A 25461-nucleotide genomic window follows, 5' to 3' on the forward strand; every position below is an offset into this window, starting at 1 on the left:
TGTGTTTGTACGGTTGCTAGGGTACTCTAAATGGTTTCTAGGGTGAGGTTATACAGTATATGGGGTGATATTTAAAGAAGACTGTTTGCCAGTCTGCCAGCCGTGTTTCTACAATATTCTGGTGCTGAAATACGGCTTGTTATTTTTGTTATGCAGATGCTAGGGTGCTTTAAGTGGTTTCTAGGGCGTGGCTATGAAGTTATGTCATGTCACTACTTATTGGCTGCTTGATAGGGTGTTCTGGGCAGTTGCTAGGGTGTTGTTATGAAGTTGCTAAGGTGTTTTGAGTTATTGATAGGTGGTTGCTAGGGTGTTCTGGGTGGTTGCTATGGTGTTGCTAGGCAGTTGCTAGAGTGTTCTGGGTGGTTGCTAAGGTATCCATAGGCGGATGCTAGGATATCCTGGGTGAGAAACAGCACACCTCTCCTCAATAATCTGCATGATTTGACGTCTCATTCATGGGTCTATGACAAACAGAGCGGGACGAGTAGCGCACCAAAGTTTTGTCCCGATGAAGAAGAATAATAAGTTTGCAAGAGAACAATATGCTTTGCCTTTGGCAAGGACCACTAATAAAACAGAATCACCACTAATTAAACAACCCTCAAAAGAGAGATGGACTGTAACACTGTCAATGTCAACAAGATGGTCTGTCCAAAGCACAAGCCCTTCAAAAGAAGAGTGAGAACCGTATCATCAGTGTGAATGTAACACCTGAGAGTGAAAGACTCTCGACTGGTTGTGTGATTAAAGAGAGTTTAGGAGGACAATGATGTTCAACTCACCCTTCACAGAGAGAGAAACAACAGAGCTTGATTGTGATGAGTTTGGTCTTCCATCTCTCAGTCCTCTACACCAGTACTGACCCTGATCAGACTTAACAGCTCCAACAATACTGAGAGTGTCTCTGTTTACAGTGTAACGCTCAGACGTCTGTAACACACTGTAGCCTTTATTCCACTCATATCTCCAGTCACTGTGATCAGAGTTTATCACACACTTCAGACTGACTCTCTCTCCAGTGAATACAGGACTGTCTGGTGTCACAGTCAGTGTAGATGTGGGTAAATCTGTGAAAAAACACAAAAACATATGTGAGTCAAACAGCTCTTTCAGAGATAATATTTTTAAGATGTTTTGGAAAGCTATGCAGTTTATACTTTATTTTATGCCGTATTTCATAGTATTTGATCTGTTTTGCTCATTTTCACCAATAACATTTGAGCACGATTCTAAACGTGGTATTGATTTAATACAAACGTTCAATAAACAAGAAGTTAAAATTAAGTGACTTACATTTTAGACACAATTTTAAACAGAAGTTTTTTTTTTTTTTTGCTATTTCAGCAAAGGAAAAAGTTCCAAACAAATCCACAGCAGAACTGTTGTGTGTTTTGGAGCAACTGTGTTTCATTACTGAATGAATCAGCTGCTTTGAACAAACAGGTTGAATAAATGATTCTGTGATTCACTCATTAAGTGATTTGCTGCCACTCACCTACAGATACACATATTTATGCAGTTGTAATTGTAGCAATTCAGATGCAACTTCTGTGCCACATCTGCAGTGCAAAGATTTATTTTGTTGTTAGTGATTTCATTTTATTTGTAACTGCTCTATATAGTGTCTTATTATTCTAATTGTATTTGTTGATTATATATAAGACATTTCTCAGGCAGTATATAAGGATCTTTTAGATGAATTTGAGGTGTGCAGGTCTAGCCTTGCTTCACTCGGTTTCAACCCCTCAAAGTCTTGGTCTTATCTTGGTCTCAGGGAACGTTCTCATAACTTTGGCTAACGTTCCTGCAAAGTTCTCTCAAAGTTATGAACAAATGTTCTTCCAGTAATGTTAACAGAATGTTTGTTCAATGTTATCTGGTCTTTAATAATGTTCTCAAAAGGTTAGCACAAAAATGTTATTTATACATCATTTGTAGAAGTTTTTTTAAATGTCCCCATAATGTTGGGAGAAAACGTTCTTAGAACAACATTCTTGGAACATCCTTTAAACATTTAGAATGAAAACTAACTTCAAATGAATAATGTTGTGTTTGCTGTTTTAAAAGAACATCCTTGGAATGTGGGAAAGTTTTGTAGCCTGTCCCACAGTTATTGTTCCTAACTTTTCTCTTTTATCTAAAGGTTATGCAGGTATTAGTGTTTAAACACTTTCAGAACGATGTTCATGAAATCGACACTGTAACGGTGACGACACCCAGCTGTACACTTTAACCTCAAAAGTATTTTTTTGTTTGGGAGCCAGACAGTGAAAACTGTCAAATTTTAAATATTTCCCCAGATAGCTCTAAAATCACCAGTTACAATAACCAACACTCAAATTCTCAAGTTCATTTCATTTAATTATCAAAAGGTAAGGAAAGGAAAAAAAAAAAAAAAAAAAAAGAATATATATATATATATGTATATCACATCAACAGAGTAACAAATTTGCATAGAATGAGGCAACAATGATCATATAAGTCCAGTCCAGTAGAGAGAAAACAACTTGAATGCAATGTCAACTCCGTTTCAGATAATTGGTGACTGTCCTGATAATCGGTTCAAGCAAAAAGTTTTTTTTTTTTTTTTTAGTCACTCACAAACCATACGACATGGCAATACAATAAAAGTTCCAAAATATGTCACCAGATAAGTGCGTTTCTTTCCACATCCGCGTGCCCAAATCAGGTTTGAGCAGATTTCGGGTTTAATGATGAGTGCTTAGAGAACGACGAGGCGTCTAATCGACGGGAATCCATTGGATATCTCCGTATCAGCTGTGCCAACACGCATAAACTGGAGTGGGATCGCATGAAACTTGTACGTGCAAGTACAAATCAATCATTTCTTCTTCCAAACTCACTAGAGCATGTCCAAAACAGCAGGCCGGAACCACACGTCACATGACATACGTCACTCGTTGTCTCACACATCATCACGTTTGCCTTTCGTGCAGGATATCAGGAACAACGCCTCCTAGGTGCGCTATTTTCCCCCTTTTATATGCTGCGCTCATTATTAACACGCCTCCATTATGACGTTTGTTAAATAAACAAGACTACCCGCTGTTCTGCTACACTTTCTCCCCCCCTGGAGAAAACAACCCCATGGTTGTTTAAAATGGAGATTCTAAAATCCTTGGAACTCTTCCTCTTCATCTGTGGACTCGTGGAAAATTTCAAGGAGTCTCTGTTTTCCCTGAGTATCCAACTCTTCAGCAGTAGGAAAACATGGTTTTAGGTTGCACACATGAACGGTCCGGACGTCCTCTCCTGTAGCTTCCAGCGATACACGGTAATTCAGGGGGCCCAGCTGCATAATCACACGGTAGGGTCCCTTCCATTTTGGAGCTAGTTTGGCACTGAAACTGTGAACTGCACTAGACTGTGGGAAATTCCTCACCCATACACGGTCCTTTTCTTTGAAGGTAAGGTCACGTCTATTTTTGTTGTAACTTCTGAGTTGTCGTAACTGGGCTTTCTTACAGCACTCTTCCGCTCTTGATTTTAATTGATTCAGATGTTTCACCAGATCGTACGCAGGTTCAGTGGGACAAAGGTTAGAGCCTTGCAGCAGCTTATCCATTGGTCCATACAATTTCCTACCTAGGTGGAGTTCGGCAGGTGACATTCCAATAGATTCTTGGACAGCTGAGTTAATTGCAAACCTCAATTCCGGTAAGTGTTGGTCCCATTTTTTATGGTTGTCATCAACGTAGGTGGAGATCATTTGCTTGAGGGTTCGATTCACACGTTCTGTCATGTTTGTTTGAGGGTGATAAGCAGTAGTCATCCGTTGTGTCACACTCCATTTTGCACACATTTCTTTGAAGACAGCTGACACAAACTGAGATCCACGATCTGACAAAAGGAAATCAGGAACCCCCCATCGGGTTAGAACTTCTTTTCGGAGGAGATCCGCAATGGTTTGTGCTGTAGCATTCCGCATAGGAAACATCTCAACCCACCGTGAGTAGTAATCTACAAAAACAAGAAGATATTCGTGCTGGTGAGTACTACGAGGTAAGGGTCCCATAATGTCAACACCGATCATATGATTTGGTTGGGTGGTGGTAACTTGCTGAATTTTTCCCACAGGTTTTCTGTTCTCACTTTTTAGGGTCTGACATTTTACACACTTCTTGACATACTGCTTTACATCTGTCCACATTCCAGGCCAGTAAGCAACATTGTTTAACCTCTTGTAGGTTTTGTAGATTCCCATGTGACCACTTAACGGATGCGAGTGATAGTACTGAAGAACAATAGGAACCAAGCTACGAGGAACGTATACTCGGTAATGAGTTTGGCTTTCAGACAGGTGAGTGATGTAATATAATTTGTCCTCTACCACTTCATATTTATCCTTCAAAGCACAGTCAGTTTCTGCCATTGACTGCAAAATTTTTGTGATCTCAGGGTCCTGGTGCTGTTCTTCCCAAAGGACATCAGAGAAACGGGCAATTCCAGATCGTCTTTGCAGGTAGAGAACAGACAGCATTCTGGCTTGACATGCATCCGAGACAAAGCATCTGGGGCAACGTTAAGTTTGCCCTTTCGATACTCTACCACAAAGTCAAATTTTTGTAGGCGAAGAGCCCAGCGGATCAGACGGCTAGTTGTCCGGGTGGAATTCATCACCCACTGCAGTGCGGAATGGTCAGTAACAATGGTGAACAGTTTTGGCTCTAGATAATGTTGCCACCTCTCTAAAGCCCAGACCATGGTGAGGCATTCTTTTTCAGTGGTGGAGTAATGAGTTTCGGCTTTGGTTAAGGCCCGACTAGCATAAGCAATCACCTCTTCCTGACTTGGCTCTTTCCGCTGAGTTAACACCGCTCCTAATCCAGTATCACTGGCGTCTGTGTATACCACGAACGGGCATTTGAGATCAGGATAACCCAGGATAGGTGGCGAAGTCAGATAGGCTTTTAACTGTTCGAAGGCTTGCTGGCATTGGAGTGTCCACTCAAATTTATGTCCTTTTTTCTTTAAGGCATTGATAGGGTCAGCAATCTGGGAAAAATGGGGTACAAAGCGGTGATACCACCCTGCTAACCCAAGAAAACGTTGAACTTCTTTTAGATTCTTAGGCACAGGGTAAGTTCTAATAGCTTCAACTTTGCTGGAATCTGCTGAGATACCTTTGATACTAACCACATGTCCAAGAAAGGTTAATTCGTGGAGACAGAAACTGCTTTTTTTCAGATTAATTGTCAAGCCTGCAGACTGTAGTCGGGACAGGACAGTTTGGAGGTCAAGGAAATGCTGTGTCAGGGAGGGTGAGTATATAATGATGTCGTCAATGTAAACAAAACATATCTTCCCTCTTAACTCTCCTAAGACAGTTTCCATTAACCTTTGGAACGTTGCTGGAGCATTTTTTAATCCGAAGGGCATAACATTAAACTCAAATAGCCCTGAGGAAGTGATGAAGGCAGTTTTCGACTTGCTTGCTGGGTCCATCATTACTTGCCAGTAGCCGCTGTTTAAATCTATAGTGGAGAATATGGCTGCACCTGAGAGGGACTCAAGGATTTCAGTGATGTTTGGTAACGGATATGCATCTCTCTCTGTGATGGCATTCACTTTTCGATAATCTACACAAAATCTCATGCTTCCATCTTTTTTGGGGACCAGTACAACAGGTGAGGCCCAGGCAGAATGTGAAGGTTCTACAATGCCCTTTTCTAACATTTCCTCTAACTGTTCTCTCACAATAGCCTGTTTTTCAGGTGTTACCCGATATGCCCGTTGTTTAATGGGTACAGGGTGAGTAGTGTACAGACAATGCTGAAGAACAGTAGTTCTTCCAAGCTGGTGGGTACAAACATCTGAATTTGATAATAGAAAATGCAATAGTTGCTCTTTCCCTTCTGATGGTAAGTGTGCCTTTGATACCGCAACTGATATCAGAGTTTGATCATCCATGGCATCAGGTGGTACAGAGGTGAGTTGTGTTGGAGGAATAGAGCTAAGTAATGCAAGTGTCTGATTTGAACTTTTGTGGCGCTGTCTCCTCTTCAGATGCTGGGTTTTTCCAACAGGAACACTGGCTTGTCCGGGTTGGAAAGGATATGCTTCATTGGGGGCCGACTTAAATGAGTATTTCTGATCAGCTACATCTATCTGTAGTCCGCTGGAGAAGATGAAATCCAGGCCCAAGACTATAGAATAGGCTAAAGCTTTAGAGGTGAGAATGACGACACGCATAGGGACAACTCTGTTGTGAAGGGTGATCTGTACATTTGTCCAGCCTACAGGTACTTCTGCTTCACCATTTGCCAAATAGAGTGGGCCAAGGGTCCATGGATAGAGGCTGTCATGAGGTTTAAGCTCCTTCCATAAGCTCTCGTGGAGAAGAGTGTAGCTTGCTCCTGTATCTATGATGGCCTTTCCTATCCAGGATTCAATGTTAATGGGTACGACTAACTGTTGTGGCAGAAAGACACACTGGTTAGAAGCAGTAGGAGTGAAAGTTTCAAACTTGGTGGGTGTCTGTGAAGGAACAGTAATAGACATAGCATTATTAGAAGGTGGACCCCCTGACTTTTGAGGTTGAGTAAAACGCTTGTTTCCAGTGGATGGATGCTGACTGGAAGGATGCGTAGACTGAAGGGTGGAATAGAGCGGACAGTTTCCAGGTAGGTGTAGTCCCTTGCATCTCCAACACTGGACTGGAGGTTTTTCAGCAGGTCGATTAAAGGTAGGTCTTTGTGGGGTAGAGGGAATTAAACGTCCTTCATAATATAACTGTTGTGCATGATCTTTTTCCAGCTGAAGGCCCAATTTCACCAACTCATCCACAGTGCTTACCCGACTACGAAGTTGACTTGCGAGGTAAGGTTTGATGTTCTTGAGAATCATTTTTACCAACTCACTCTCTGCCAGAGTGGGTTTCCAACGTTTACATAAGGCTCTATAAGTGAAAGCAAAATCTCTGATAGATTCCTTTTCTCCCTGTGTTTTGGTTCGGACTCGCTCTGCTAACTCATCTTCATAGTCTTCGGAAAGGAAAGCTGAAAGGAAAGCAGCTTCAAATTCACTCCAGGAGGTAATAGAAGTTCGAGCAACTTCCCACCAATCACGGGCAGTGCCATAAAGAACAGTGCGGAAGGTGGCCAAAATATCAATGTCATCTAAGGGGTGCAAGGCCAAAAAATCCTGACAGCGTGTTAAATATAACAGTGGGTCAGAATCATCAGATGGTCTTCCAAAAGTTGGAAAAGTTAGCTTTAAATGATCACTCTTAACAGCAGGTGACTGGTGCACTAGAGATGGAGTCGCTGATGGTGGAAATGAAGATAGGGCGGTTGGTGGAGGTACTGATAGACCAGTTAGTTGATCGGCCACTTCTTTTTTGGATGATTTGACATAATTACCCATTTCCAGTTGCAGATCTTTGAAGTGGTTGCTCAAAGCATTCAGTTGAGTGCTACAGTCTTTATTCTCTTTGGATAACTGTTGACAGTCTTTTTGAGAACTGTCCTGTGTCGCTCGAATGTCCTTCTGTAACTCAAGTTGAGCTTGTTCAATCATGAAACGAACTTCTGAAATTAAAGTACTTTCACTTTTCTGGAGTTCTCCCGTCACCATTGTCTTCATGGCTTTAATCAGTTGATCTGTGCTTTCTTCTTCGTCACGTTTGTGTGAAGTTATCCTGTTCAGCAAATACTGATGGTTAGACTCCATTTTTGCAGACAGGGTTACCAACTGAGCATCATGCAAGGAAGTGGTTTTTGTAACTTCTTGGGTAAGTTCTTTCACAGCTTTATCCTGCCGTTTCAAGCATTCAAACAAATATTCCCAGTTCCCTTGTACCTGAGTAGTGAGATTATAAATTTCCCTTCCAGGTGTGGGAAGATATCCAGGCAGTCCACGCTGTGACACTAAGGAAGGCGATGTAGCTTCAGAAGATGTACAAAGTTGCATTGGATCTGGGTGGAGAACTGAACTGTGTGGGGGGTAGATTGGAAGTTGGGAACATGAGTTGGAAGTCTGGGTTGTGGAGGCGGCCAGACTGGAGTTGCTATGTCTGGGGGGTCAATGACCACAGAAGCTGATGGGGAAAGTGGGGTAGTGGCCATTTTGTAGTGTGTGAAATCAGTAAGTATCAGTAAATCAGTAATGTAATGCAAAATAAAAATCAGTGAATGATGTCTAAGATGTATGGGCCAATTCCTTGGGCAACAGGGGCACCAAAACAACAAAACAAAATAAATTACAATATTTTTTAAAGATGGCAGAAGGTATACAGCAACAGTTACATCACATCAAGATTGACCCAGTAAATGCTTATTTTATCACCAGCCTTTTTTTTTTTTTTCCACAAACACTTAAGCAGAAAATCAATAACATGAAATACAATTCAAAATAGAAATGCAAATAGAGGCAAAAAAAGGGAAAAAAAAAAACACAAACATTTGAATCCTCTGAGTTCGATTAAGTAAAGTTTCTTGAATTTTTTTTTTTTAAGGTTTCAAGTCCCTGTTCGGGCGCCACTTCTGTAACGGTGACGACACCCAGCTGTACACTTTAACCTCAAAAGTATTTTTTTGTTCGGGCGCCAGACAGTGAAAACTGTCAAATTTTAAATATTTCCCCAGATAGCTCTAAAATCACCAGTTACAATAACCAACACTCAAATTCTCAAGTTCATTTCATTTAATTATCAAAAGGTAAGGAAAGGAAAAAAAAAAAAAAAAAAAATATATATATATATATATATGTATATCACATCAACAGAGTAACAAATTTGCATAGAATGAGGCAACAATGATCATATAAGTCCAGTCCAGTAGAGAGAAAACAACTTGAATGCAATGTCAACTCCGTTTCAGATAATTGGTGACTGTCCTGATAATCGGTTCAAGCAAAAAGTTTTTTTTTTTTTTTTTAGTCACTCACAAACCATACGACATGGCAATACAATAAAAGTTCCAAAATATGTCACCAGATAAGTGCGTTTCTTTCCACATCCGCGTGCCCAAATCAGGTTTGAGCAGATTTCGGGTTTAATGATGAGTGCTTAGAGAACGACGAGGCGTCTAATCGACGGGAATCCATTGGATATCTCCGTATCAGCTGTGCCAACACGCATAAACTGGAGTGGGATCGCATGAAACCAATCATTTCTTCTTCCAAACTCACTAGAGCATGTCCAAAACAGCAGGCCAGAACCACACGTCACATGACATACGTCACTCGTTGTCTCACACATCATCACGTTTGCCTTTCGTGCAGGATATCAGGAACAACGCCTCCTAGGTGCGCTATTTTCCCCCTTTTATATGCTGCGCTCATTATTAACACGCCTCCATTATGACGTTTGTTAAATAAACAGGACTACCCGCTGTTCTGCTACAACACATATTGTCATTAGTATTTGATGAATGTTCTCATAATGTTGGCAGAAAACATTCTTTGAACAACATTCTTCAAACGTGTATTAAAACTTTTTTTTCAATATATATTATTTTGAGGGAGTTACATATCTGTCCACTGCAGTGGATACCACACATCAGTGGTATAAAAAGTGATTCAACAGAACTCATTGTTTGGTCTAAAAAACAAAACAAAACAAAACAAAACAAAAACAACACTCTTAAAACAGATGTGTTAAAAACAACACAACCTGTGTTATATCTTAACACACCCGTGTGTCTAGTTAAGGACAACACATTTTGTGTTACTTTCAACTCAACCATGTGTTATTCCTGCTCATTTTCTACACACTAATGTGTTATATTTACACAATTTGTGTCAATTATGTACACAAAATGACACAAAACGTGTCACAAAAAAGAAGTGTTATTAATTAACATCCTTTTTGAGAGTGAAAACATGTTTTTAAAACATTTACTAAGAGCAAATGGTATGAATACACATAAGAACATTAAATACCAACAATAGAGAGGAAAAAAAAAACATTCTATGTCTCGAAAATCATTTTATTAATTTAAAAATGGCCAACTTTTATTTAAAACAATTAAAACCAGTATATACTTAGTATAATTTGATTTACCTTCTTCCACCAATAAAACTATTAATAAAATAGGTATTATTCATTTAAAAATGTACACTTTTATATGACCTAATAAATAAATACTGTAAGCATTGAAATAAATTATAAAATCTGAAGACTATTTAAAATAGTTTTTAATAAAACTATTCAAGTGTAAATTATATAATAATTTTAACTAAAACATACAAAACAAGGTGGAATTTAAATATAGGCCCAATCGGCACAATATACCCTTTGGCACATAACGTTCGGAGTGGACAGATGTATTTTCGGTCACAGAAAAAAAAATGTACAAGAAAAAAATATGTTTAAAATCTGGATAAAATCTTATTTCACTGAAAAACAGTTTTGTACCTGTCTTTCTAAGATAAAAGGATTTAACGCTTATTCCTGAGGTACTCGGTGCATCTCCTCTTCTCTTCGCTATTTTGAATGTATGATGCAATATCTCAAAACAACAAAGAGATACAAAGACAATATTTAAATGTAATTGTAATGCTTTGGGGGGTTCACCACTTGGAGGTTGGGACATGGTACAACAACTTAAATGGTTCAAAATGGCTTCCAAATATCTGTCCACTCTAGTGGACTCCATGCATGAAAGGGGTTTTAAACAATGGCTTAATGTTGGATGTTACAGCAAAATCCCCCGTGTTTAATGAACAGAGATCAGTGTGACAGTTACTGATGAAAGACAAATAAACTAACAAAAATCAAGGGTTAAGAGCCTGACTAAAGCAAACACATTTAAATGAAATCTTCAACATCTAAACCTCTGTTAGTACTTCTGATGAATGACAGAAATACAGTCAAACTTTAATCACTTTATTATCTCATTAACTGCAGTTGCTTCAGTGTTACTTTGACACTCTTGGCCTCATATAGACATCGATGTTCATTTAACACTGAGGATTTTGCTGTGTATCACGTCACTATGACATTCTCCATTGTAATAATTAGTAAAGTTTTCGAGGAGGACTTTACTGTGAAGAATGTTGAGTTGTTAATAAAAAAAGTTGAAATAATGTTTCAGGAAAATCAAACATTTAAATGACATTCAAAATTAAGGAAACTGGACATTTGAACGTTTCCAAAACCAAAACAGAATGTTTGGAAAACCTTCTAAGAACAAATATTTGTTATCTGGAAACACATCCTGGTCTTGGTCTCACTTTGTGGTCTCGACTACAACAACAATTATCTGTAAGTCACGTCATTCTCTCTGACTTCAGTGCAAAACTCATCTGTATTGAACTCTCTCGCTCAAGTCCTTTTCTATTCTCATCATATTGTGACTATAACCGTTATCCATAGTGACAGTGACTAAAGTAAATATCAAAGACTCCCATAACACAGAAAATCACAATTTACATGATTTTATAATAAACCAGAACCTCCACAAAACACATGTATAGTAACTGAATAATGACTAAAAATTAATTTCTTCAGTTCCTTATAACAACAGATGTGGATAAGTGTTGAAATATTAATTTTAAGTGATCATTAAACAGATCTGAATATGAACACTCACCTGATACAGTCAGTGTAACAGCAGCACTGATGTCTGTCTGTGAGTCTGATCTCACTCCTCTACAGATGTATTCACCACTGTCATACACTTCAGCTGTGAAACTGAACTCTGTTGTTGTTGTGTATGGATAGAAAGGGTTTCTATCTTTAAACCACTGAATGTTTCCTCCTCCCTGTAAGTCACATGTGAGAGTGACTGTCTCTCCTCTGAACACAGGCTGATCTGGCGTCACCTTCACTACAGGTTTTACTGATAAACATAGATGTAAATATTGAAAAGCATTGCAGTATCAAGATCACGGTCATGAACTCAAAACATCCTTAGGAGAAAAACAGTATTAAATTAAAAATCTAGTTTGCTTGTAAATTGTAATAATTACATCAAAAATGTATGTAAGTATTGGTAAAAACTAAATGAAACTGATATATTTATCCAGTCTGTCCTTTGTATTATTTTTCTACCTGCTCTGACCAGTAGATGGTGCTGTTTACAGTCAGAATGTTTTAAAAGATATGAAAAGAAATTGTGAACTTCTAGCTGTCTGTTCTCAAGCCTTTATCTCTCCCAGCCCTTCAAACCAAACCATACTGAATGAATAAAGCTAAGCATAGTTGGTGCACAAGATCTTAATGACACAGTCATTGATTACAGTGAACATTACAACTGCAGCACCTCAGAGACTTGAACAAAACTCTCACTGTGCAGAACTCATTTCTGTTTTATACAGTGGATTATGATCTTTTGAAATAAATGTCTGACTGAACTACTTTACAACTGCAAGACTGTTTGATTGAATAAATATCAGATTTCTGTAATGTTTTTTGCAGCATAAGGAACTACAGTCAGATGATTCTGTGAAATGTGCAAAACATGGACATAAAACATCAGCAAAGAGGGAGAACAATTGTCTTGATGTATGTAGACAAATAAACAACTATAACACAATTCACATTAGTTTAAAAAAAAAAAAAAAATCAATTTTACTGTAGTACTGCACAGTACCTTGATTGAGTCCAGAGTGGATGAAGGACATCAGCACTAAAAGCAGAAGAAACAAAGATATGAAGCATTTCCATTCATTCAACACAATGTAAATCACACACTGAAACAGTCTAGAGTTTATTCTACATGAACTGAAAGTGTTTTTCTATTTTGATGCTCATCCAGGTGAGAACTGATGGTTTATTTTCCAGCATTTAACATCACCACACACAATGACGTCACAGGACTCATGAACTGATACGAGAGTCGATTCACTGATGATTCACTGATGCTCAACAACAGAGAAGCAGTTTGAACCACTGAGCTTCACAACATTCAACATATGATGTTATTCTCATCAACTAATGCTTCTGCAGTGTAGTCCTTTGCTTGTTTTGTGTTTCTGAAGTTTCATATGCGTTTTGCTTCTTGTATTTTGCTTTTCTATTTCTATTTATCAATTTTATATAATTCCCTGTTTGCTTCCCCTGTTTCTGTTTGCTCATTTAAAAACAAACAAACAAAACAAACAAACATGAAAGACACTATAAAAAATGTATATAGAAGGATGCATTTACATACATGTTAAAAGCAAATATTAACATTAATGTTTCACACCACCGATTCTTCACTGGAACAAAACAAGCTACAGAAGTCAACACCAAATTAGGTCAAATTGTTTGAGACACACAACATCACTTCCTGTTTGACTTTGACACCATCAAATTTATTGTGACTTTACAGCGGCTGCAAAAATTATTTGGACACTTAGACACTGGTTTCACAGACAGGGCTTAGATTAAGCCAGGATTACCCCTTATTTCAATTAGGACGTTTAAGTAGCTTTTATAAACGTGCCTTAGAAAATCACATATGCATCTTGAGACAAAACAATGACATTGACATATTTTAAGATATGTTGGTGCAAGTTGCTTTTAGTTCAAACAGCTCAAACATGCATTTTAGTCTGGGACTAGCTTAAACCTTGTCTGTGAAACCAGAGGAGAGTGTTTTTATAGAACAGCTCAGATTAAATGAACCAAACCCAGTTCAGTAAAGTGAACCAGAAAGAGAAGCAGCTGCAAGTGACCTCAATGCTTTTGATGTTCACGATGTAAATGGACTTAAAAAAAGGACTCAATCGAATCACAAAAGTAAACTTGTTTCAATATTGTAGATTTAATTATATATATTTTAAATGTGGCCTAAGAGCATTTTCACACCTAGTTTATTGGAGCGCTCCAAGTGCTCTCGCCTCGGTTAGAAATAATTCATACGTCAACACAATAGATGATCTCAGTTCCCCCTAAAATGACACAAAAACAAACCATATTCAGAACACATTATTTTACTGTGGGTGTGGATTGCTTGGGGTGCTCAAACATTTGCGTTGACGTATGAATTATTTCTAACCGAGGCGAGAGCACTTGGAGCGCTCAAATAAACTAGGTGTGAAAATGATCTTAAACCACATTTAAAAATGTATCAATTTGCAATGTATCAAAACAAGTAACATTTAAATAAATATAACAAACAGTGTTCAATCAAGACATTTCTCAAAATAGTTTATTAGCTTTTCAAAATATGAATGAACAAATATGTTTAACATGAAGACAAAAGTCTGACTGTCAAGCATTGGTGGAACATGAAACCTGTGGTTATTCTGTTTGACACCCGTCTGAACTGACTTCATACAACCACTAAAAATGAAGTTCAGACCAAGAGGTTAAAAATAACTGAAAAGTGTCTCAGAAAAGAGAAGTTTGTTCTGAGAAAAGCTCGAGCATCATTTGTTGGTTGATGCCACTTGGTTTGATAAACTGGTTTAACAATAAGTGTCCAAATACTTTTTTGCAAATCATTTTCTATAAGAAGAGCAGAGAGAATGAAAAGTGTTAGAAGAGCTGATTGTGTGTTCAGTAGGGTTATAACTTTTTGACTATTTTTCAAATAAAAGATTTCCTGTATCATAAATCGATGGCCTTTTTATCTTATTAATAATAATAATAATAATAATAATAATAATAAGGCCCTAATTTCTCTAAGTTAAAAAAAAGGGACAGCCCAGATAAAAAAATTGGAACAAACATATAACAAACAACTTTTAAAACTTTCTAGAACTTTCTGGGACTTTTTTCTTTTTCTTGGTGTATATATGTATATATGTATATATATAATATATGAGAGAAGGACAGAGAGAGAGAGAGAGAGAGAGAGAGAGAGAGCTTTATGAGCAAATAACTCACCTTGATACTTTTTAATATTTGTTTCAGTAGCAATATATAATGTCGCACAAGATAAGTGATACTACCACCAAGTGAGATTTCAGCAATCACATTAAAGAAGAGGAAGTGTGTGTTTAGAAGAAAAGTGCAGAATGCCACTCCAAATACAAATTATTGGACAGTACCAGTTTCTTGGAGCAGAAATCAATGGAAGAATAAATTAAAATTATGGAAGAATAAATTGAATGTGTCGGATCAAGTGATACAAACAAAGCTTTTTAAGGTGCTGAAGATTAATGATGAATGTGTCAGGAGGGGAAATATGATGTCCTGAATGAAATTTTTGATATCATAAAAGTAAACGGCCAATGGTGCGATCAAAGTGATGGAGGAAATGCTGTCTGCAGAAACACAGACTAACTGCATCTTCGATTTATTCTGAGCAATAAGCAGTGATGTTCAGTACACTGTACAAGTATTAGGACATTTGTGAGCTCTTTCTTGTCATAATATGTGCAATATGCATATTAAATAAAGTTCCAAATGCCAAAAACTTTTATTTTTTATTTTTTTATTTCGGGGTCACCTTTTCTAAAAGGATATTGAAATGAAAGTTAATTTCTTTGTTTTTAGGCAAAAGTTCATCGAAATAAAGAATAGGAAAACAAAGTTGTATTAAAGTTATAACTCTAGTGTTCAATCGCTGTTCTCAAGCTCTCTGAGCCTCTGATGGAGAGTTCATTTAAAGATACAGAAACACACAACACTAACTCATATTAACACAAATACATCTAATAACTACTTGAAATATGAAGAAAGAGTATTACAACAAAAACAAGCAAAAAATGTGCATACAGGGCTAACATCTTCACATGCATTATCACACAGATAACTGAAACAATGTATTAAAAAAGGGTGAAACAATGTATTAAAAAACTAAACAGAAGATATTATAGAATATGATCAAATACTCACAGATGAGAAGCAATGCACTGGACCCCATACTGTCACATTATCGACTGTTTTCTGTTGTGAAAACAGACACTTCCTGTGTTTGAAAGAAGTGATGAGGGAGGAGGAGACAAAACTCTACTCAGAAACGCAGGGAGAAAGAAAAGAGAGATTCATTCTAAGATATTTAGCTACTAATGTAGTGTGTTCAAGTAGTTACAGCTCTGTTCATCTTGAAAATCCTATTTTAGAGAAGTTCTAACAGTGACTGTTCTCACGTTATTTTGTTCATTCACACTGCCACAGTCACACCACAGACAGACAGTGATAAAGGGAAATCACCACATGACATCTAATGTAGGTCTACTCATGTAAGGCCCGCTCTACATCATTATCTACATTATCAGTTAATGAAATATATATTTTTTATACCATAAATTTATGTTCAGATTCATTTATTTATTTATTTATTTATTATTATTTTTTATTTATTTATTTATTTATTTTACTGTAAAGTGCTGCCAGGTTGTTGTTTTTTTTAAATATATTTATTACTTGTTATTACTAGTGTGGGCACCTGAAAAAAAAAAAAAAATGTCACCAAGTTCTTCAAATCTTTAAAAAATTCCAGTCTGGTTTCAGAACACGACACAGCACTGAATCCGCTCTGCTGAAAGTACAGAACGATATTCTCTTGTCCCTTGATGCGAAAAAGCCTGTGCTGCTGGTAATGTTGGACCTTACTGCAGCGTTTGACACCGTGGACCATTCAGTCCTTCTGAGACGTCTGGCCCAACAGGTTGGCCTTCAGGGAACTGTGCTGCAGTGGTTTAGGTCATATTTAACAGATAAGACATTCTCTGTTATGATTGATGACCTTTCCCCCTCTTCAGTTCCTATGACCTCTGGTGTGCCACAGGGATCCATTTTGGGCCCTGTTCTATTCTCTCTGTATATGCTGCCTTTAGGTTCAATTATTTCAAATCACAATGTGTCCTTCCATCTGTATGCAGATGATTTACAAATCTATTTGCCAGTTGTCCCCAATTCTTCTGACAGTCTTGAATCCATAAACAGATGTTTAGATGACATCAAATTGTGGCTGTCTCAGAACTTTCTTTGTTTGAATGAAGACAAAACAGAATGTATTGTTTTTGGCACATCCGACCTGCCCAGCGTCTCAGCTCCTGGTCTTGTCACGTTGTGAAAAATTTGGGGGTGAAATTAGACAGCAGTCTAAAATTTGATAAGCAAATTGGTTCTGTGGTCAGGGCAAGCTTCTTTCAGCTCCGCCTCCTAGCAAAGGTTAAACCCTTCTTGAGCCGTTGTGACCTGGAGAAAGCTATCCATGCTTTTGTTAGTTCCCGCATAGACTACTGTAATGCGCTCTATGTGGGAGTTAACCAAGCTGGTCTTCACCGTTTGCAGCTTGTGCAAAATGCTGCGGCCCACCTGCTCACTAACAGTCGGAAACACGAGCACATCACACCTGTCCTATGCTCCCTGCACTGGCTTCCTGTCCAGTTCAGAATTCATTTTAAAATTTTGACATTTGTTTTTAATGTAGTCAATGGCCTTGCACCTTCCTATTTGTGTGAGATTTTGAGCCCTAACGATCTACGATCTGCTGGGCAACATCTGCTGGAGGTCCCCCGGTTTGTTCAAAGCCAAACTTAAAACCCACTTATTTGGAATGGCTTTTAACAATTAGTGGCCTTGTGACACTTCTCTTTATTTTAATGTTGTAATGTGCTCTGCTGACCTATTTGTACTATTATTTGTTATTATCATTATTTTTTTGTTGTTGTTTTGTTTTTAATGTTGTACAGCACTTTGGTCAGCTTTGGTTGTTGGAAGGTGCTATAGAAATAAAGTTTGATTGATTGATTGATTGATTGATTGAAGTTCTGAATTTTCTTAATGTGACATTATTATTTTGGGAACTCGTCAAAGGCATTTCTGTTCCCCAGCACCTCCGTATGGCCCTCAATATAACAGGCCTAGATTTGATGGACCTAAACAAATGGTTGGAGTAATGGAAGCTACTAACCCTAACATAAGGGAGCCATGACTTTTTGTGTTAAAAAAAGAAAGTTGACAGGACCCTGGAAAAATGAGTCCTGACCTTTTAAAAAAGTTTACTTAATGTGTGTTAACAGACCCTGGAACATACATGCTCCCGTTGACCAGCGATCTGCAAAGTCGAGTAGCACGATTGTGTTCCTTGCTGCTAATAAAGTGGATGCATTTGAAATAGCTTGTTTGTTTAAAGCTTGTTTTACATGAAGATTGATAGAATAAACAAATAATTGTATCTATCATTATTAAATCTATCATTAACTAAATCTATCTATCTATCATTCCTGTCCTTGATTCTGATTGGTCAATAGTTGTCACAATAAAACACGGCTATGACGCTTTACCCAACTGTTCTGTGTATCACTACACAACACCCTTAAAGACAGTCTTAGCCGCCATCTAATGGCGTAATAATGTAACCTCTGTTGCTGTTCACGGTCAGGGACTATTTTTTCCGGCAGAAGGAAGGCTCATAGTAAGAGTTTACTTCATGAAAGTTGCATTGTGACATACTTTTGGTTTTAATATTTGTATTGTGTGGTAACCGTTTTATAAAAGCAATACTCAAGGCTAGTGCTGTATCGTGAATAAGTCACTCCGCTTCGCATCGTGCCTACAACGCCCTTCAGCCGTGACTTATTCACGATACAGCACTAGCCTTGAGTACTTTATTGCTTACTTAAATTCCGGCAAAATTCAACTGCTTTGCTGTCACCAAAGTGATTTTGTATGCATCACCATATTACACCTTGAAGACTTTGCAGCAGTTTGTCAACATTTGAAGCCCAGTCTGATTGTTTCTATAGAAATATATAAGGAAAGTAAACAAAGAAATTCATTATAGGATATTTCACTTCTCTTTTACTACATTCAAACTATCAGAGCCTCAATATGAACTCACATGAATAACTTATTTTTTTGTGGGTGTGAACATTCACTCAAAATGAAATGAAATGTCGAGGATTTTAACTGTGACAATATGATTGACAGGCCAGTTTACGGTCAGGATGTGACAGAGAGCAACCATTAAAGACGCAATTGTATGACGAGATAGTATGTCCCAAAGTTGTGTACTCTTTTGCTACACTCAAAATTATGTACTTTTTCTTCACAAAAAGAAGACACACTTTTAGGGTGTAGTATAAGCAGGTGAATTGGGACGCAGCTCCAGTGCCGAATTTGTGTGTTCCTTAACCAGAGCTCAATCCCATATTGTCACACAATGTCGATAATGTGATTTTGATTTTGAAATGTAAGATTTGATTTATATTGGATAGATCATTGATAATTGGCCACAACAAGATTTGAAACATGTTTATTTTCTTTCTAAAAAGAGTGTAGTTTAGAAGTGAGAAGTGGTGCTTCATCCAGGCCTTCCTGAACACAGACAAGATTACTAAAAAAGGGAAGTCAATGAAAATTAGACAGACATTCTGTGAATCTTTGCTCTTGTGATAGCATTTTGAGGTTTATGAAACTAAAGATGCAGAAAAAGCATAAATGTTTCCTCTACTATGGTTAAGCAGAAACAGAGCAGAAGTCAAACCACAACTGAGTTCAACTCTTAAACTAAAGATGCTCTCTGTCATTTCCTTAGTAAAGCAGCTAAAAATAACAATGCACAAATGACAATATACATCTTCAATGATGAGATAAACGAAGCCCCTGCAACACGTGAAAATGTACGTGATGTGTTTTGCTGTAACTATGAATTTTTAATTTTTTTTGAAAAGTTAAACCCACTATATAAGAGCAGCTGCTTTGAGAAACAACCCGCGAAATGCTTTGACTTCCGCTACAAGGTACTACTGCTAAACCACCAGAGAGAAACATTTTCATTTGTATGGTTGTATCTCTCTTTCTCTCTCTCTAGGCTATATATATATATAATGTGTGTGTGTGTGTGTGTGTGTGTGTATATATATATACACACTGTATATAAAGGTAAAACAACATAATACAGCGCTAAAAGAAGCAAAATCTTATGGCCTTGGTGGAAACAGTGTGTCGTTCTGAACTGAGTTATAAAACGTTTGCATCTTAGGAAGATACACAGACAGATGTGGCATGTGCTTCAAGCTGCCCAAAACAACTTCTAAATTAAACACTCCACAAGTCCCTCAGCGATCTTCCTTTTATTAAAGCCACTGTCAAAGTGCTAATTCAACACATGGAGAAAACTTGTGTATGAGTATGATGTGTATATTGTACCACTTCACTTTTGCTCCAAACATGAGCAGAGAAAACACGCGAGTGACGCGACCAAATCGGCCAAGAAGAAATCAGCAGCTAAACGCAACTTTTTTATTTATTATAAGGAACTAATTATAAGGACACTTCCCTTACATCCAGCAACTCCAAAGCCCTTAAAACTCTCATTGTGTCATTTGTATGATATTTTCCTGATTTTGTAGCCTGCAATTGTACTCTCAGTTGTATTTACCCCTGGCATTCATTATGTATGTTCTTAGCAATGCAATGCAATAATAATAATAAAACAGCTAAACGCAAGAGAACAGGGCCGGAGAGCTCATCGTCAAGGCTGTGTCCGCATCTAAGGAGAGGAGCGGTGTGTCCCTCGCTGCCCTGAATTTCTACATACATGTTTGTTTGCTCATACCAGTAAACTAAAACTATTCTGTTGCTGAAAATATACTATTATTCAAGACAAAATAAAGCCACCCATTAAAAGTAGGCCTAGCGGCATTAAATAATAGCCTACTACGTAACATGAGGGTTGTCAGTAGCAGAAAGGGGGTTGGGTTTGGAGTGTGGAGGGAAGATCACTGATTGGCTGGGAATGTTTTCAGACTTCAGCCAATAGGAGACTGGCACGCTTTCTTTTAAAAGTCATCTCACAACGGTTAACAGCATTGTTTTTGTTACTTTTGATAGTCGAAAATAAACTATAACCACAATGAGTGGACGAGGAAAAACCGGTGGAAAGGCTCGTGCCAAAGCCAAGAGTCGCTCTTCCAGGGCGGGACTGCAGTTCCCCGTCGGCCGTGTTCACAGGCTTCTCCGCAAAGGCAACTATGCTCAGCGCGTTGGTGCCGGTGCTCCGGTTTATTTGGCCGCTGTGCTCGAGTATCTCACTGCTGAGATCCTGGAGTTGGCTGGAAACGCCGCTCGCGACAACAAGAAGACCCGTATCATTCCTCGTCACCTGCAGCTGGCGGTGCGCAACGACGAGGAGTTGAACAAGCTTCTGGGTGGCGTGACCATCGCTCAGGGTGGTGTGCTGCCCAACATTCAGGCCGTGCTGCTGCCCAAGAAAACCGAGAAGACCGCGAAGACCAAGTAAACTGACAAGAGGTTCTCTTCAAACCAAAGGCTCTTTTAAGAGTCACCCAATTTTTCCGTGAGAGACTGATTTCTTTAATCCAATCACTATTTAAGTTGATATCAACCCAAAATACAATTAAATACGTCGTTGTACTTTTTTCGTTACGCATAAAGGCTTTATTAACGTCATTAGATTTGCAAGTTCCAAGTATATGGGTCATTCCTGGGATTTTTTTTATTTTTATTTTTTTAAAATAAAATACATAGGTTCTTTAGAAAATTTATTATAGACTAACATCCTTAGACACAACCTCCAAAAAATATTTTCCCACCTCAGGCATTAAAGACCTTTTTATTAATAATAATAAAATCAGATGGAAATGCCTTTATTCTCAACCCTGTAGGGACAAAAAGGAATTGGTTTTAAAAAGGTTTTACACAAAACTTGTTATAGAACAAACATCTACTTACTGCTCATAAGTGTCCCTCATAACAGTTTAGTAACTACAAATGTATCATGACGATTTTTACATTTTCCCCCCAAAAGAATAGATGAGAATGTTACAGGGTTGAAGATTGTAACTGGTTTGAAGGGAGACATTGCCTTCACTTTTATATTTTTAATTTTGCCTCTTTCTCATATTGTGCTCTTCTTTCTGGTTCAACATATCTGCTCATGTTGCTGTCATTTCTGACAGGGTGCTAGTCAGTGTTTAAGTGGACACATTACATCAAATATTCTATTTATAACAAAATTATGAGTTGTCATGATATGTAAGTATATTTTTACTGAAACCATGACTATTTTATATATATTTTAATTAAAATTATCAAGAAGTGAAAAACTCAACCCTGCCAAACCCGAAACAATTACAGATGTGAATTTATTTTAAGCACAAAATGGCCACTGCTCCTCATGCAGTGTACAAGAGTAGACTGTATATGGCAGCAATGAAATACTTATGGATTAAAATAAAATTTTGAAAAATTATGATTTTCCATCTTTATTTTATGTGATGTGGTGGAGTTAAGTTGTTAAGCGTGACAGCGGTGAGACGTAAAACATCACTTTCACCAAGATATGTCCATTTATATATGCTTGCTCTCTACATTTTCACAAAGGTAAGTTAGAGATTTCTGTTTTCTAAAGTAGCAAACATAATATCAATGCATTGTTTTGGATTATATGTGCTATGAAACAACACTCAATTAATGGAATTTAAACTGATCCCTTTACTTAAAAATGTCTATTTTTTTTAGTTCTTACAATTTTGCTAAGGATTTTTAAATTTTCATTTTATATAGTTATGACATTTTTCCTCAGTATCCATACTGGATTAAAAATTTCTGACTACTTTTTACAGCAGTGGTCCTATGTTATTTAGCTAAAAACCTTTTCAGGTCATTGCAGGTCACCCTGCTTAAAGATTATGGAGATGACCCCAACTGGACACCATCCCTACATCAGGGCCACACCAGCAGCTCCATCAGTCACACAAACCCCAAAGGATCTTTTAAGAGCCTCCTCAATGTTTTTTTTTTTTTTTTTGAAGGTCTTCTGAATAAAATAGTCTCTTTGTTTATTTATTTTTTTCCTATTAATCAAATCTAAAAGCAAATTAATGGAAGTGAATAATGGTTTAAGTGTCTTTCTATTTAGTTAAATGTATGTGTGTGTGTGTGTATATATATCACTTAATTAAACCCTATATATTTCCTCTATCAAGCATCGGAAGACTGACCTCGACTTGGAAAGATGTAACGGGTAACGTAAACTGGAACCGCCCATAAATGTGGTTTCAACTAGGTCCGCTAGCTGACTATAAACCCCTCTTCTGCAGATTTCTTTACTTTTTTGTTGTGGATTGAAGAACGTTATTTGCAGTCATGTCTGGAAGAGGAAAAGGTGGTAAAGGACTCGGAAAAGGAGGCGCTAAGCGTCACCGAAAGGTTCTTCGCGATAATATCCAGGGAATCACTAAACCCGCTATTCGTCGTCTTGCTCGCCGTGGCGGAGTCAAGCGTATTTCTGGCCTGATCTATGAAGAGACTCGCGGTGTGTTGAAGGTGTTTCTGGAGAACGTCATTCGTGATGCTGTTACTTACACTGAACACGCCAAAAGAAAGACCGTCACCGCCATGGATGTTGTGTACGCTCTGAAACGACAGGGACGCACCCTGTACGGATTCGGAGGTTAAATCATTCGTGAAGAAGAGAGAAAAACCAACGGCTCTTTTAAGAGCCACCTACGTTTTTGCAGAAAGAACAAGTTTCTTGGTGGTGAAATTAATTAGGCTTTATAATTTCATAGTAGCTTCATGATTGTTTGTTTTATGTAAATTGTAAAGCAATTAAAACGGAGGAATTCAATATTCTATTCCATGTTTTTTTCTATGATTGTGCTTTACAGTTAAATAAACTAAAATTTAATAGGTTCTTAGACGCGTTATTGTGCAGTTTTTGTTTTTCGTTAATGTAGTGTATTAACGCTTGTTCTTACATTCATATATGCATGTCTTTTAATGTAAGTATAGTGTGTTCTTGATCACATTCACGTTGATTAATAAACAAGTTGTTTCTGCTTCTAAATAAACGTTAAAATACAGAAACTCCAGCGTGCGTAGATAAAAAGCTTATTAAATTATTCACACAATATTTCAGTGGGGGATGGTATTTGTCGATGGGTGTGATTAACATTTCAAGCTTCTGATTGGCTCGCCTACAAGTCAAGGAACGTTTAAGGTGGCCAATGAAACCGTTCTATGGGTGGGGCCACAAAGACTCACAATCACAGAAGGCCGTTCTTCCCTTTTGAAATTAGCATAGGGCAGTGTATAATACCCCGCCTCTAACATTAAAGTGTTATTGTTGTTTGTGTGTGTCTGACCGAAGCACTATGCCTGAACCAGCGAAATCTGCGCCCAAAAAGGGATCGAAGAAGGCCGTCACTAAAACTGCCGGTAAGGGTGGAAAGAAGCGCAAGAGGTCCAGGAAGGAGAGTTACGCTATCTACGTGTACAAAGTCCTGAAGCAGGTTCATCCCGACACCGGAATCTCCTCCAAGGCGATGGGAATCATGAACTCTTTCGTCAACGACATCTTCGAGCGCATCGCCGGTGAAGCGTCTCGTCTCGCTCACTACAACAAGCGCTCCACCATCACATCGAGAGAGATCCAGACCGCCGTGCGTCTGCTTCTGCCCGGTGAACTGGCCAAACACGCCGTGTCTGAGGGCACAAAGGCTGTGACCAAATACACCAGCTCAAAGTAAAGCGATGTCTGATCTGATCAGAGAACCCAAAGGCTCTTTTAAGAGCCACCCATATTGTCTTTAAAAAGAGCCTTGATCTTAACAGTTCTTTAACTTTTTTTTTATTTGAAAACCGTGTACGAGTCCGTCACTGTTTACTGCTGTTAAGCATCAGTCTGGTTTAGCAGATGAACTAGAATATATGGTTGCACTTTGTTTTACAGTACGTGTTTATAGTGTACTTAAGAAAATACTAGGTAATGTAAGGTAACTATTTAGCATTTCTACATCTTGCCATCTTGAATTCTCCATATTCTTCATCTTGCCACCTGTTTGCCACCTGATGTCACCTGTTGGAGTTTGGGTTCCTTGCCGCTGTCGCCTTTGGCTTGCTTAGTTGGGGACATTTGATATTCAACAGTGCTTTGCATCTGCCTACATTGACAGCATTTTCTTTAAGAGCTGCTGTGCAGCCAAAATTATATACCATTTATCACTGTAAAGCTGCTTGACACAATCTGCATTGTAAAAAGCGCTATATAAATAAAGGTGACTTGACTATTACATAAATACGCCAGCAGGTGGCGAAAAAGAGTGTCTTGTGTGTTATGTCTTAATTTAACGAACGTATTTACTTGATACAAAAAAAGACTGTGCCTAATATAGACCCAACTCATTAAATAAATAAAATAAGTGGTTTAGATCACCAAAGCACAAGGTTTTCTTGCATAATTAACATTTTAATTGTTTGGTCAGACATTTTGGCTACACATTCATAAATCTGGGATTATGTTAAACGTGGAGTTCTGTAAGTTAAATATGAATATATTAGCAAGCGTATGTGCACGGTACTATAACTGCGCTTTGCATCCGCTTTCTGCTGATTTCTGAACGAGATTGACTCATGTGCTAAATAGGCTATACAGTTACTTCCTGGTTGTCGTTAAGCCAGCTCGGGCATTTCCGGTGAACTGTTCATTCTGTAGTCACTGTACACCGTCAATGGTTGACCCCCAAAACCATCAATGATTGACTTTTTAATGTTGTATTCATATTTTAATGCGGTTATCACATTTACCTAATTTGCCTGTGTTTCTGCAGGCCTGTTTCTTCAGAATAAACATCCTGAGA

At 38.0% G+C, this 25461-nt stretch overlaps 4 protein-coding genes and 1 long non-coding RNA gene across 6 annotated transcripts in view; 4 read left to right on the plus strand and 1 right to left on the minus strand.

Moving 5' to 3' along the window:
- LOC127516298 (Fc receptor-like protein 5) overlaps positions 1-15957 on the minus strand; it is a 237800-nt gene extending 221843 nt beyond the window's left edge. The window contains exons 1-2 of one of the 2 annotated variants that reach the window (XM_051900800.1): positions 15740-15768; positions 12561-12596 (exon numbers count right to left, since the gene is read on the minus strand). In XM_051900800.1, coding sequence (XP_051756760.1) covers positions 12561-12596; positions 15740-15767 — 64 coding nt within the window. In that variant the 5' untranslated portion in view covers position 15768. Of the gene's footprint in view, positions 1-12560; positions 12597-15739 lie in introns of both variants that reach the window. The other variant, XM_051900802.1, reaches the window with a different exon arrangement.
- The window catches only part of LOC127516317 (histone H2B-like), a 192380-nt gene extending 167107 nt beyond the window's left edge, over positions 1-25273 (plus strand). The window contains exon 2 of the transcript XR_007930965.1: positions 24588-25273. The gene's annotated coding sequence lies outside the window, so the exon portion shown is untranslated. The remainder of the gene's footprint in view (positions 1-24587) is intronic.
- LOC127516321 (uncharacterized) overlaps positions 1-25461 on the plus strand; it is a 251302-nt gene that overhangs the window by 216743 nt on the left and 9098 nt on the right. The window lies entirely within an intron of this gene.
- LOC127516312 (histone H2A-like) lies at positions 20643-22070 on the plus strand. Its single transcript, XM_051900824.1, has one exon. The coding sequence runs from the start codon at positions 20712-20714 to the stop codon at positions 21096-21098; it is 387 nt and encodes a 128-aa protein (XP_051756784.1). The 5' UTR covers positions 20643-20711; the 3' UTR covers positions 21099-22070.
- LOC127516316 (histone H2B-like) lies at positions 23776-24588 on the plus strand. The gene has a single exon (XM_051900827.1). The coding sequence runs from the start codon at positions 23977-23979 to the stop codon at positions 24349-24351; it is 375 nt and encodes a 124-aa protein (XP_051756787.1). The 5' UTR covers positions 23776-23976; the 3' UTR covers positions 24352-24588.

The sequence above is a fragment of the Ctenopharyngodon idella genome, chromosome 7 (genome assembly GCF_019924925.1).
Source record: "Ctenopharyngodon idella isolate HZGC_01 chromosome 7, HZGC01, whole genome shotgun sequence".
Lineage (NCBI taxonomy): Eukaryota > Metazoa > Chordata > Actinopteri > Cypriniformes > Xenocyprididae > Ctenopharyngodon > Ctenopharyngodon idella.